General features: G+C 32.3%; 1 protein-coding gene across 1 annotated transcript in view; it reads right to left on the bottom strand.

Moving 5' to 3' along the window:
• The window catches only part of LOC119644623 (G2/mitotic-specific cyclin-A), a 94,633-nt gene that overhangs the window by 40,815 nt on the left and 38,640 nt on the right, over positions 1 to 15,178 (bottom strand). The window contains exon 2 of the mRNA XM_038044248.1: positions 10,039 to 10,260. Coding sequence (XP_037900176.1) covers positions 10,039 to 10,260 — 222 coding nt within the window. The remainder of the gene's footprint in view (positions 1 to 10,038; positions 10,261 to 15,178) is intronic.

A 15,178-nucleotide genomic window follows, 5' to 3' on the forward strand; every position in this document is an offset into this window, starting at 1 on the left:
AGAGAGAGAGAGAGAGAGAGAGAGAGAGAGAGAGAGAGAGTGAGAGAAAGAAAAAAGAAAATCATTGCTTTTGTTTTTCTTGTTATTGTTGCTGTAAATACAAATTAACGGTTAACATTGTAAATTAGAAAGTAAACGCGTTGACTAACGCATTCTTAAGTCTGTCTGTTTGTCTATAGCTGCCATATAAAAAATGAGAAACATCAGCCAACTGAGCCAACAAACAATCATCTTGCCATCAATATCAACGACTAATTTTAAAACTTACAAACAGCTTTATGGGAATTCAAAACATTAAACGATTGTTTACTACTTGAAATCCTAGTAGTAAATGTACAAGGACTATGGATTAATATTGCAACAATCATATAGGACCGATGCACTAAGTTAAATAAGTAAGTTAAGTAAAGGGTTAAGGGTTAACTAAAGTAACTGAGGTAAGGGATAGGTAAGGGATAAGTAAATGTCTATAAGTGGCTAGTTTATAAGTAAACAACAAAACGCAATGTGATCGCAATAAGATTGTGTAGAGAGAATATCTATCTATCTTGTTGCGGTTCGTACGAAGAAACAACGCGTAATGGGCTGTGCAACTTCATTTGGTATATGAAATATAAAGTAAACAATTTATGATTGAGGAAAACATTCCAACAACAAAAGCAACATTACCATAACCAAAGCAAGCAACAAATCAAAATAACAGTAACGAGTTAATACAAAACGAAAAAAATAAATAAATAAATAAATAAAAAATAAGAAAAAAAAATAAAACAACCTTTTTTTCTATTATCGTTAAAAAGCAATTGAAGAAAACATGACTGGATTTCATATAGTAAACTGCAGCTCTTGCTCTTGCTCTTGCTCATGCCGCTACTACGGCCGAACACAATATCATTCCACCGAGATTTTGAAAAACACATAACAGACACACATTGGAATTCAAGCAACTCATCCTCGGCAATAAATAGCTGGGCAACAATGTAAAACATAGCAATAGCAAGCAGTTAATTAGGTAAAACATGTACTTTTCAAGCGCATTTCATTTCATAGTTTAGGCTTAGGTATGAAATTCAATGCGAAAGAGACAAAAACTAACCAGCCTATCTATCTATCTAACTGACTAACTAACTAACTAACTAACAAACAACTAGACCTAACCAACGAGCCCAACCAACCAAACGGCTACCATGCTACCATGCTACCATGCATGATAGATCGAGAAAATTGAGTTGTCACTTCTTTCCATACCTAATAAGTTTTAATATTATTCACGAAACGAAAATTAACAAAAATCATTAGTTACTTATATATATATATATATATATATATATATATATATATATGCATGCATTCATACATAAATATATATATATATACATTAAAATAAATGATGTACACATGTATATATAATACACATAAGTAATTTACTTACTGGCTGTCTATCTGTCAGGGTTTAGCAATCATAAAATATTTACATATTTTGTTTCTTTTTATATTCGTTTAAAGAATCCCTGATGAAGCGTAACGTTACATTTTTTTTTTTTTTTTTTTTTTTTTTCAAAATAAAAAAAAAAAAAAATTTTTTTTGAAAAAAATTTTTTAAAAATTATTTTAAAAAAAAATTTAAAAAAAAAAAAAAAAAAAAAAAAAACCAAAGAAAATAACATTTAATCAGTGGATTAGAAAAATAACGTACAAAAAGTAGTAAAGATAGATAGAAGTAGAAATAGAAGAAGAAAGAGACAGAGAAAGGAATGAAAAGAAAACAAGCACAGAGCACTGATAAAAAATTTACGAGGAACGTTTTCTCTGTTATGCACACCAAAACTTCAGCATTACTTGGCTACATTACGTAAGTGTTTCAATATTAATGCCCTTACCAAGGCCAATAAATACACACACGCTTCTAATTTGATTAACCTAATCACTTTTCAACATTTTATATTTCAATCATTTAAAATAGCTATCAGTAATTTATTTTCCAGCTATACTATTATATTTTATACCCTACACCACTTGCACTACAAGAGCGTATTAAGTTTGTCCAAATGTATGCAACAAGCAGAAGAGCTTAAGATAGATCCCACCTCCTATTACACCAATCGATTCAAAATCATTTTTAGAAGCACTTTATTAAACAATCTAAAGTTTTCTGTCGATCTATACCTTTGGTTTTCTTGTCTTAAACCTATAGATTGTAATTTTTGAGGAATTTTGATGAAATTCGGTGGACTGGCGTGTTTTGGCCCAAAGACGTACGTGTTGCTTTCATATCAGTATAAAAACTTGCAATGACAGTATTTTGGGGACTTTCATATATTCGAATCGTACTATGCCGGATGGTGTGCAGAACATCTAGAAGAGATGCTCAAAATCACTTCCCAAACCGATCTGCTCGTGTAATCCCTGTCCTTACACTATTGTGCTTAAACTACCGATCGCAATTGCTGAGATATTTTGATAAAATCTTATACACTGAAGTGTTTTAGTCTAAGAACGTACACTATTAAAAATGGTGCCCATCAGACCACTTTCCATATAATGCCGTTTTTTTTTTTTTAAGTCTCTCTCTCTCTCTCTCTCTCTCTCTCTCTCTCTCTGTCTCCGTCTAGCTGTTCGTCTCTCTCCTAATCGCATTGGTGTATAGCGATTGTATGTAATATAGAAAGACAAAAAGATAAAGAAGGGCAGCGAGGTAGGGAGAAATAAAGGGAGATATAAAGGGAGGAAGCAGGCAAAGCGTTACTTGTTTTGCTGCTAAAACTAAGCAACAAAGATTAGCCTGATGACGATTAACTCTGCAATTTAATTAAAATGTTCACCGCTACGCCATTGTATTATTAATATAAAGTTTTTTTTTTTTTTTCTTTGTATTTTATTACTTCCAACATCCTTAGTATTTATATATCAGACGTTTCCCACGAATTTTTACAAATTTACGTAAACGTTGGCAAGGAATGCATTTTTCTAAACGATTTAAAGTTTTCCTTTAAACCTGCAACAACGCCATCTTTAAGAATTTTTTTCGGTTTTTATTTAATTCCAAGTATTTCAACGGAACGAGAAAAAAATAAAGCAGAAAAAACTACACATTAAATGCAATACATTCCTTTTCTCTCTCACAAGATTCCGCTCGCATTTATTCTGGATTTTTTTTTTTTTTTTTTTTTTATTTTTTTTTTTTTTTGTTATCGGTATTCCGAAACCAATATTCAACTTTATTGACATAACACAAAATCGCACTCACATACAATGCGACCCAGTCTGATGGCGGCTGAATATACTGCAACAGACGAGAGTTGGCTAAGCTAAGCTATTAATATTCCAAAAAAGTCCTTGAAACAATATGCGAATCAATTTCAGTTTCGCTAAAAAAGGAAAAATGCATTTATTGCAAACGCAACAACAGCAGAAGTAGCAGCAAAAAAAAAAAACAAAAAAAAACAAAAAAACACCAACAACAACAATAATAATGATAATAATAACAAAAAAGCAAAACAGAATGAACATAAGCGACAACAATACAACAATCACACCGTAAAAATGCACAATCAGCAATGTTAAGCGATACTCTTTAACAACAATTGCCTTTAGCGCTTATTCACACAACACAGCCCAAATGCCCAAGCAGACATCAATTACATTTGATTGTTATTAAACTCTTTGGAATTGCTGTATGGTGTGCTGTAACGTTACTGTATAGAAAAAACAAAAACGACCAAAAAATAAATAAATAAATAAATAAATAAATAAAAACAGTGTGTAAAGTTGCTTGCTAGTAATGCCATTAAGCAAAACAGACAAACAGATACATACACACACACACACACACACACACACACACACACACACACACATACGCTAGGCATACATTCGCAACATATTGTTATATGCACATGTTGTTGTAAAGTGCAACAAGAGAAGAAGTTCAATCATCTCCTAAAAGCTTCTAAAAATGATGTAGAGATGTTCCCATCTTCCATTTGAGCACAACAGCAGCACAGCAATGACAATCACAATTCACCAACACACATAGTAAACATTCCGTTTCTGCGCTCCTCAGGCATAAAAGCGTTACAAAAAGCATAAAATGCACAAGTGCTGGCTGACCAATACAAAAACAGTTAAATGTGCTTTCGTGTATATATATATATATATATATATGCATATATTTGTATAGTTATCACGGCAACGTCGGTGGCATTATTGGATGGTATGCTTGTTTGCTTGTTTGCTTGTTTGCCTGCTTGCCAGTCTAGAAAGTAGTTAAGTTTTAACGTAGACGACCTTGCAAAGGGGTGACATGTCGGAAGTCCAATACATACAACAAAAACCATTTTAATGTCCGATAACATCACGTCTCATCGTTACTCTTCCACAGAATCGTATGAAAAGTAATGGCCACAATCTGTCAGCCATTGAATAAGTAATTTTAATTGAGACTCTCCAAGTCTTCTGCACTTAACAAGACCTGATATGCTTAGCAACAACAACTAAACAATATGCGCACAATATACAACACACAACAATACAGACAAAGAAAAGGAAAGACAGTCATCAGCCCACGTTTTTTTATCTCTCTAGATATATTGGTGCACAAGTCTAGTCTTCGTCTTACATCATTTCATAGAAAAATAAACTACACATACAAACGCAAGCTCAGATAAACAGATATATAGATAGATAAATAGAAATAAACGCAATAGACAGACAGACGGACGGACGGACGGACGGACGGACGGACGGACGGACAGACAGACACTGAGACAGACAGACACACACCATAGCCAACGAGAAATAAGGCAAAGAAAAAAATGTTTCAAAAAAAAAAAAAAAACCCAAAAGCGAAAAGCGAAAAGCTCTTACAAATCAAATAAAACTGGCCTTAGGAAACAATTCAAAGCCCACTCGTTATAAATGACTGGCTTTTGTAAAGATTGCACAGGATTGGTTAAGGAAAGGAAATTGCGTACAAACACCTATACATATATGTGTTCATAAAATAAATATTAAGCTGCATTTACCTCCCGCTGTTAAAGCAGGAGTGTGCCACAATCAAGATGATAATGATGATACTTTTTGTTAACTTAGACTTTGCATGTATATGTGGGCATGTATGTATGCGTATATATAAACGCGAGCGCGTGTGTTAACTATTTGTGTTTATGCATGTGTGTGTGTATGCATGTGTATGGTGGAATAAATAACTATTGCGACAACAACAACAACAACAACAATAAGAAGAAGAACAAGACCAACATATAACAACAAAAATTCAGCAAGATTACAGCATGCAGCTCTTGCCATGGGAAAGTGATGATTCGGACACGGTGTCTGCAATATACTTACGTTCCTTCCTTTCTGTTGTTCAAAAATTCCAATCTACAACAACAAAATACAGCATGAATTGGCAATTCTTTCCTTTGCCTCCTTTTACATTTTTTCTGTAACCGCTTCAAGCAACATCTTACTTCTCAAACAAAATTCAGTTAAAGGCCAACAAAAGTGGAAGTGAAAAATATTCAAATACACTTAGAAAAATCAATTAATTCACTTTCAATGAAAATATAATAATTTTATACGTTCCATACTATTTACCGAATTCCATTCTATAATCGAGTTCATTGAATAGGTGAGCATCAGTGAACCGAATCGTTGAAATTTTACTCATACTCCTGTAATCGTAACTTAGTAAATGAACATAATACACTATACAAATAAAGATGGTCACTCAATCACAATTCCTTACTATTCCTATATATCCTATTCGCAAGTATACTCAAGCACATATGTGATAAGAAAAAATTGAAAATTTATTATTGCTTACCATCATAGGTGATATACGACCGAGTTTTTATTATAAAACATTTGTCTTTTTGTTTTCAACTTCTTATAACGAGACGTTCTTAGTTAACACTTTATTCACATTTCATTCGCTTCACGGTCATTATATCAATCCTTCGATCTCATTTAACGGCTAAAATCATTTTTCTACCCTACACAACTTTTAATGCAAATTATAACAAGTCGTGCGCATGTATATAATGACCAGAAAAACTTAAAATAGATTAATCTTTTAACTCGTCTGTCCGTCTGTCCTTCTAATATTTGCCAATAAACTTTTGTGTTCGTCATAATTTTTGTGAACTTAGTAAGCTTGCATGCTTTGACTATTGAAAACCGATTTAATTGAATCAATTTCGCTGCCACTCCCCCTAGAATGCTTAACTTTAAAACCGTTGCTATCCCCTGGGAAAAAAATTTTTACAATTTTCAAAATATCTCGACAAAAATTGTTGCATCACAATGCTTCGACATAATAAATTGATGTGAAAAATTTGGATCGGATAGGCTAATTTTCATTTATCTCATTCCCATAATTTTTCTTAAGAAAAATAAACCTTCATATGGCAAGAAATTTTTAATATTTTAATGTAATAGTAGTAGTGACGTAGAAATGAACTGTAATAAATTTCGAACTGAACGGTCTAATTTTTGGACTGGACCGCAAATAAGGGGTCTTATGAAAAATAAGTTCCTAGATGGCAAGAAAGTTGCATTTTTTATATTTTATGCTAAAAATTGCCTAAATATAAGTCCATCTATAAAAGGGTTCCTATGAAAAAATGAAAATGTCTAATTCTTCGATTTTTTCTAATAAAAATAGGTGGAATATAATGACGTCATTAAAATGAAAATTATATTTACTCAATTTGAATCACATCGACACACGTTTTGATCCCACGATAGATGGGAAGTGTGGCCTTACACGCAAAATACGTTACTATTTCTGATATTGTATGACGAAAATAAATAATAAATTGCATTAGGCGCAGCGGTGTAGTACACTTAATGACCGATCTTGGGCGACTATAATGTTTTTACTTGTATTTTCCTTAAAATGAATTCGAATTTAATAAAACAACTTTTTAAGTTTCTTATGCTAAGAAATTTTTCCTGCGATACCATACCCATAGACTATTCAAAAATTATGCAGCTAAGCCATGTTCTTCTCTCAACCGGTTCAAGAAGGCGAGAAGACTTTTGTCTGCTTTACTACGTTGCCAATAATCGATCAAAATAAAGTCAACAAAGGAATGATCGAAGTTGATTCATTCCACTGCTGCTACTTAGGCGAATCAAATAATCAGAGTAAATGTGAAGAATTCAGGTTTGATTATCTTTTTATAACGGCACCATCTTACTACAATAACTTGCCCATATGCATCGGCTTCGTTGACTCGCAAATTCCATGGCAAGTTAAGCATAGTAAATTTCCACGATCGATATATTTTTACTGACAGCAATTTTATCCAAGAATCATTTGTCACTGACCTGATATAGAGTAAATGAAAAATAGCCGGTTCCTCGGCTTCCTTCTTTCTTTCTTTTTTTTTCTCATTTTTTAGACAACCGTATAACGTGTGTATTGAAAACATGAAATACTTTTAGTTCAACAATTATATCCTCAATAAATCGTTTAATCAATTTCGAGGCAGAGAAATCTTTAGAATACGAGAGAGAAGAGAAAGTCCAACGTTGACAATTTCCTTAATTCAGCTAAGTTCAGTCAACGAACGTATCGAACGTAACGAAATTGAATTTTTCAATGTTAATTCGAATCTCACTTAAAATCAGTTTAGTTAATTTCGGCTATAAAAATCTTTACGTACACAGCAGGATACCATAGTTTAGAAAATACCGCCTCAGAACACAAATCGTCTATAAGCCACATTAAACAATTACTTCTACTACATATCCTCATATGTTAATTACAGACGTGCATGTGCACATGTGTTTAATTGCATAGTATACGACCTCGAATACTCAGTCAATTATCGGCCAATTGAGCATAAAATATGCCCAGAAATTCATTTTATGGGGCTTTCTGGTATTTGAGATAACGTCACCGATCATGTGTGTGTTCGCTGTAAGGCAAACAACTGCATGTATCTTGGATGAAAATGATAATTGAAATGAATAGCTTTTCACCAATCATTTCTCTCATTCAAAATTTTGAAGAGAAGAAAACAAAAATATTTCATAAAAATTTTCTCCTTTAAGGATTGAAATGATACAAGTTACGTTATTACATCGGTTGGTTATAATATGTTTTCAAGTGTACGATACGTTTTCTGGTCATAGGCGTGTAGCGAAACCAGCTGAATCAAAGTTTAGACACGATTCATATTTATCTGTTAAAGTGAACTAACAACAACAACAGCGACTACATGCTCAAATGGATACACGCATACATAAACAAGTTCAAAATTCATATCATCATCATCATCATCATCATTATCATCATCATTATCATTATCATGCTGAGGATCATCATTATTACCATTTTCATTATTACAGAAAGTATCATCTTCCTCTTATTCAGGCATACCATGGTGCCTGCGATAATAATATAAGCACTAGCAGCAACAGCAGCAGAGTCAGTAACAACAACAACAACAACAACAACAACATGTTAAAACGTCAACAACAACCGACATGCAGACAATCTAAACGAATATAAGATACGAAAAGTCCTTCTCGGTGTGGCTCTAGTCATACGTACAAATACTACGTGGGCCGCTGAAAACGAAAACAAGCAAAAGAGGAAAAAAAAAATACATTTATGCAGCAAGCAAGTCAACGAATAACTAACAGATGAAAGGAGCCGACTAAATAAAGTACATGGGGATTGCAGCAGGAGTAATTTAAGTTAGCTGATGCTAGTTCACTATTATTGTCATTGTTGTTTTTGTTTTTGTTATTATTGTTATTTTTATTCTTATTATTATTATTATTATTATTATTATTATTGTTGCTGTTGGTGTTGTTACTGTTGCTGTGGCTATTCATTTGTTAACCAGAATAAGTCTAAAAAGATATCTTCCGCGCAAAACCCTACGAAAACTGGCATTGGCGAAATACCAGAAATAGCCAAGTTAAAATGACAGTCTGATTTGGTTTATAAAAATTGAAAAAAAAAAATAAAAAAAAAATATGCTACCCTGTACACGCACATACACACACACACACACACCCATATATATATATAGATACATGTCGACAATCTAACTTTTGGTATGCCAGCATATCTTGTAGTTGTTACGCTTTCTCAAGAGCAGGGTTTGTAAAAACAACATATGGCGGAGTGTGTTGATAGAAGAAAGTTTCTCAAGTTATGCACCCTGTACCCTGTATGCATGAAAAGTTGCTTGGCATGCTGGGTTCTTGTTATATACGCCCATGTTGCTGTTATACTTAATGAATATGACTGCTGCGACAACAACAATAACAATAGCAACAGCAACAGCAGCAACAACAACAACAACAACAAGGAAAACAACATTGATGATGGTTGAATGGAATGATGATTTCAATAATGCGGTTTCTCGTCAAGAATGGCGTTAAAAATTATTTCAAGAGGCAGACAAACGTACAAACAGGACAAAACAAAGAAAAAAATTGCAAAAAAAAATAAAAATAAAATTGAAGAGACAAGACTTATAGGCAACCAGTCGCAATGTAATATTTAACAAATAATTGAGAGATATGTTGCAATTATAAAACTCTCCACTTTTTGCATACATACGTTACGTACATTCAGTAAAAATATTATGAACAAAGTATGCAACAACGATAATCATAATAACACCAACAAAAGCAATAATAATAACAACAACAACAATATCGACGACAACAAAAGCAGCAGCAGCAGCAGCAGGAGCAGATATTTCGAATAAAAAAATAAGAAAAAAAAAAAATCGAAACAGAAAGACATCCATAAAAGACAGCTAAACCTCTTAAATAAATATTGATAGAGAGCAACATTGTAAATAAAGGAATGTTAAGTAAAATATTTCTTGCACATCGAATATCGAAGACGGCTTAGCACACCATAGTGTAAATATCATAAATGCAGCAATAGTCATAACTAACTACATTTAAATACATCGACCGTTCTTGCAAATAACGTAAATGACTTGGCGTTTGTTAGTTCGTTCAATGCATTTATTTCGTTACGTTTTTTTTTTTACTTACTATCAGATCGGCTTTATGAATGCTATTGTCCGTGTAAAAAACCAAAAGATCCGCGGACAGAGCTCGACAACTTGGTTCACGCAATTTCGATGCGAGCAGCAAACAAGCGGCAGCCAAGATTTGTAAATGCGTTTTACGCACCGATTTTGTGGACAAAAAACGATCCATATAATTAAGAGCCAATAGCACAACCTCCTCTTGGCATTTCTCTTCGGCGCATACCTGCAAGTAAAACAAATATCGAACACAATTCAAATTAAACGGAAACTTTCAGGTTTTATAAAAGTGCTAAGTTTTTGTTGTATGTGCATATATATATATATATATGTATGTGTGTGTGTGTGCATATGTGTGTGTGTGTGTGTGTGTGTGTGTGTGTGTGTGTGTGTAGATTTCTTTTCAATATTGCTCTAATTTGCACCTATTTAAGCGCTTTTTTTGTAATTTTTTTTTTTTTTTTTTTAATTTTTAATTAGTGCTCTTCATATTTAATAGATGCAGTTAGCTTTAAGTGAATTAACAAGAGTCATGTCAATCTTGTTATGGCATTTACATCATGTTTCTAGTGCATCTATCCCAGAGTTGAGATTGCATGAAGTGAAAAATAACTTGTGAAAATACAAGTAAGGAACTAATTTCCATGGTTTGAATCCATTCTATCTATAAAGATCTATTAATTCTTTACTTTCTTGCGTAACACATATAGTGTTACACATATAGTGTTGACTTTCCGTTCACTTAAAATAATGTTTCAACCAATTTTTTTGTAATATTTTCATAATGACGTGCGTGGTCGTGTGATTTCCGGTCGTGAATGTAAGATTTTAAATCGTCCCAATTAATGAAAGAAAGTTTTACTTTAGACTTTAGATATTTTCATAATTAATTTCATCATCGAAAGAACTCATGATGATCCCATGTCCTGTTACTCCCCAAATTGCCAAAGCTTCCATACAAAAGCGACATTATCTATCTATCAATACCGCTAATAGAAGAATCCATTGTTATTTATTAGGATCAACGCTATTAACATCTATCACTAACTATTGGAATATTTCTCTATTACCTGTCATCTGAATCGATCCTACTATAAGATATATATGTATGCATATATACCACAATTTAGCAGTACCGACAATGGGAGAATCCATCATTAGTTATTAAAATCAAATCCACTAGCATGCAGACACCACTAAGTGTCCGAATAGTTCACTCTTATCTTATCTATCCGAACGGAAATTCTGTACTGATTTGATCCTGTACATCTGCACGTTGATCGTATGGTATATTGATAGTCAGAAAAGTTTAGCTGGAAAATGGATTATTTACATGTGTACGTTTGGTTAGTTGATGGCCATCAATGAAAATGGAAAATAGGCGTCAATACGGTCATAATCGATGTAAAAGTATAACTAAGAGCCCATAACAACAGCGGTTACAAGCATTTGCGAGAAAAATTTATGAAGGAAGACGAAAAGACGAAAACTACACCCTACACCTCATAAGACATATCGTCCTAAAAGCTAAAACGATCTAAAACTCTCTTTACATTCAGCAAAGAGAAGACTTTGAAAGTCGCTTTCAAATATATTCGCAATCAACATAACATAAACTACAACATACTGCCTATAAAGACAAATTGATTAAGGACATCGATTGTTCCCAAACCAAAAATTAAAAATTACTTTGATCAAAAATAAATAAATCGGTGCAGTAGTACGTTATACGAATTCATTTCTTTTATTATGCGTTGTCTTCGTAAAGTTTGTCGCAGACAAGTCTTTGTTTTTCTATCACGTTTACGCATCTTCGCATCAAATTACACTGGTCCCCTGCTATTCTCCTCATATAGTTTGCTCTGACTTCTCGTCTAATTCGTAAAATAAAGCACCGAATAGAAAAGATATTTGGATAAGTTCGCCTCATTTAAATGGAAAAGTCATAAAGCGATAATATATTTACGATTGTTTTCGTTTTTTTTTTTTTTTTTTTTATTTCCTGGCTTTTGAAATGCTGCTTACCATAGTTGCTCAAGTTTAAAGTTTAATCGCTTTTTTTGTTCATAATCCTGTGAACGATTTGTTTGAGATCAAGAATTTTGATGAGTTTGAATAGTGATGAAATAATCAAACAAAGCATGCATTGAAATGCATTTCATTTATGCAAGAATCAAATATTGAGATTTTTCGGGTCAATCATCCTCACTACGATCACGTACAATTCATTTAGAATTTTTAGGCAAATTTGTAGCTTTTTTTTTTTACTACCCAACGGTAGTATGATGATTATTAAAAATTGAAAAACTTTTTCAAACATCTTTCACTAAAAAGAATTTTGACAAAATGATATTTTTTTTTTTTTTTTTGAATTTCATAACAGCTTAAAAAGAAGACGAAAGACAAACAAGCGCAACCGGCACGAAATTGTTTTTCATAGAAAGACTTTATTTTCGTATTAACAAAAAAAAAAAAAAAAAGAAAGAAAAAAAAAACTATCTCTAATAGGGATCATAATATTACTTGAAGATGACTTGACATCATCAGATCTAGAAAAAATTAAGTAAACGAACTAAAATTGAAGTTAAAAAGAAGATGTTAACGTTAACGATAATGTTAGCATTGCCCGGTTAGGCAATGAAACACAGCCGCCGCCGCCGCCAAATTACTTACTGGAGTTTCGTTTAAGAGATGAAAGAAACATTGTACACAAAAAAAAAAAAAAAAATTAAAAATAAAAATAAAAAAAAAGAATTGTTTCCATTTTGTTGATAATTACTTGAAGCCAGTTGAAAATATAATGAGATATGCGAGATGTAGAAAGAAATAAAAACTTTTCATAAGAAACCTATTAAAAAAAATAACTGGCAAAAGACAACAAATTTTATTTATTTTAATTAATTATAATTTATTTATTTTGTTATTTATTTTTATTTTAAATGCGTATGTATTTTTAAAATAAATTTTAATTTAATAAAAACACAGAAAAAAAAAAAAAACATTTCAAAAATATTGAACAATCGCTCTCCAAGGCATATGGCTTTTTCGAAGATACCGCTGCATAGTAAAATGCGTTAGAATATTATTGATATATTTATTTATATGATATATTTGTACGAATAAATGTGCACATAAAGAGTGTTTTTCAATTCTTCTTTTTTAATTATAAAAAAAAAAAAAACCAAATAAAAAGGGAGATATGTTTATATTGCTTAAAATCAAGGTCATCTGGAAAAGAAAACAATATGCAAAATAAATATTTATTGCGTGTTGATTTCGAAAGAAGAAGAAATATACAAAATATAATTCTTTTGTCTATTAAAATTCCGAGCATATCTCTTATATAAATAACAACAATGATAAACTACGCAGTAGTAGACTTGATCTTGCTGTCAGCACTACAGAGAGAGAAAGAGATTTCTAAAAAAGTTTAGTTTAGCATATCTTGACTTAAATCAAGACTTTTCCATATTCCAGATTAAAAAGAAGAAAACCACCCGTTTCAAGAAGAAAATGGGTCAATGAAGAAAATTGCTTCTTCTTTTTTTTTTCTTTTGCTTAGCCCCATAAGTTAAGGGCGATCTCGATTAGAGTTTTCCCAACTATATGACATTCATTGTATGCAAAATCTCTTAGTTCATCCATATGCTATAGAGAAGCTGTTCATTGTTAGCTTTAGTACAAATAAGAAAACTATATTTGCCTTGTGACAAAGTCCTGATACCCGATCACTTCGACTTCATATCAATTAAAATTGCAAATATATTTATACCCTACAGCGCTTATGGTGCAAAGGGTATATTAAGTTTGTGCGAGAACGATTCTAAAACTCAGATGGACCTAGAATAGACTCACCTTTTCTTGTACCAATCTAAACTTGTCTGTCCGTCTTGTTTTCTTGCATTCTATCTACGGGTTGGAAAGTTCGAGATATTCTGAGGAAATTTGCTAGAGTAACGTGCTTTCGCTTAAGGACGACCGCTATTAAAAATTGTTTGGATCGGCCCACTTTTTCTATCACTTCCAATGCTTTTACCAGATTTGAACTCGATATCTTCATTTTTGCTACCAGGGGAGTGTCAACAGCACACACCACACGGACGGACAGACATGGCTAAATCAACTCAAAATTTCACGCCGATCAAGAATATATATATTTTATAGGATCTCTGAAAATTCCTGTCCGGTAGTTACCCTGGCCTGCGTTTTCAAATCAGTTTTCATCATCCATTTTTCATCATTTGTCACGATTTAGTCGCATGTTCCTTGGAATCGAGCCGAGAAAATGCTGCTTGCGGCAAATGATCTTTTTCATTTTACAAAGAGTGCCACCATATCACTTAAGCATACGTTTGGTGCGTATGTAAATAATTGTACGGCATTACACTAATCGAAATTTTGCATTGATAAAAATCATTTTGAGCGAACAAATAATAAAATACTTTGTAATTCTTATATATTAATTCAAAGATAATGGAATTTCGACGATTCTCGTGATTCAATAGTTAGCCAAATATTTCGCAAAGTTAAACGTGAAAGTCAATTAAAGTTCTAGACTAACTTTAGAAAAAGAGCCTACAGCAGCTTGAGCTGCTTGGCGCGGGCTCTTTAACAGATTAATTCCTTGCATAATTTGATTAAAACGCAGCATAATATTCGATATCGAAAAATAAAAACAAAAACAAAAAAAAAACATTTCATTATTTTATTCGTATTTGATTTCGCGAGGTAACCCGGATCATTTAACCAACCATATGACGCATTAAATAAATGTGGAAAATTTTTCAATTAAATATTCAAACAACACGTGCTTGGTCTTGCCTTTGTTCTCTCGACTTGAAAAAAGATTCTAACATTTTTCAATTTATTTAATGCGTTTGTTGTACAGGATGCTGGTTCCGGTTAAAAAGCCGTTTGATTTTCCCCTTCTTTGTTATTTCATTCGTTTTTTTTTTTATTTTTTCCTTGTAATGTAAAGCCTGCTACGCAGTCATAGTTGGTTTAATGACGGGTTGAGTTCGCGTAAAAGAAAATTTTAAACAAGTTCTCATTCTACGCACTTATGTATTCATAGAAAACAATTAAATTAATGGTATTGTTATAGTTTCTTCTTCTTCTTCTTTTTCTGTTTTTTTTTTTTTTTT

The sequence above is a fragment of the Glossina fuscipes genome, unplaced genomic scaffold, assembly GCF_014805625.2.
Source record: "Glossina fuscipes isolate IAEA_lab_2018 unplaced genomic scaffold, Yale_Gfus_2 0, whole genome shotgun sequence".
Taxonomy (NCBI): Eukaryota; Metazoa; Arthropoda; class Insecta; order Diptera; family Glossinidae; genus Glossina; species Glossina fuscipes.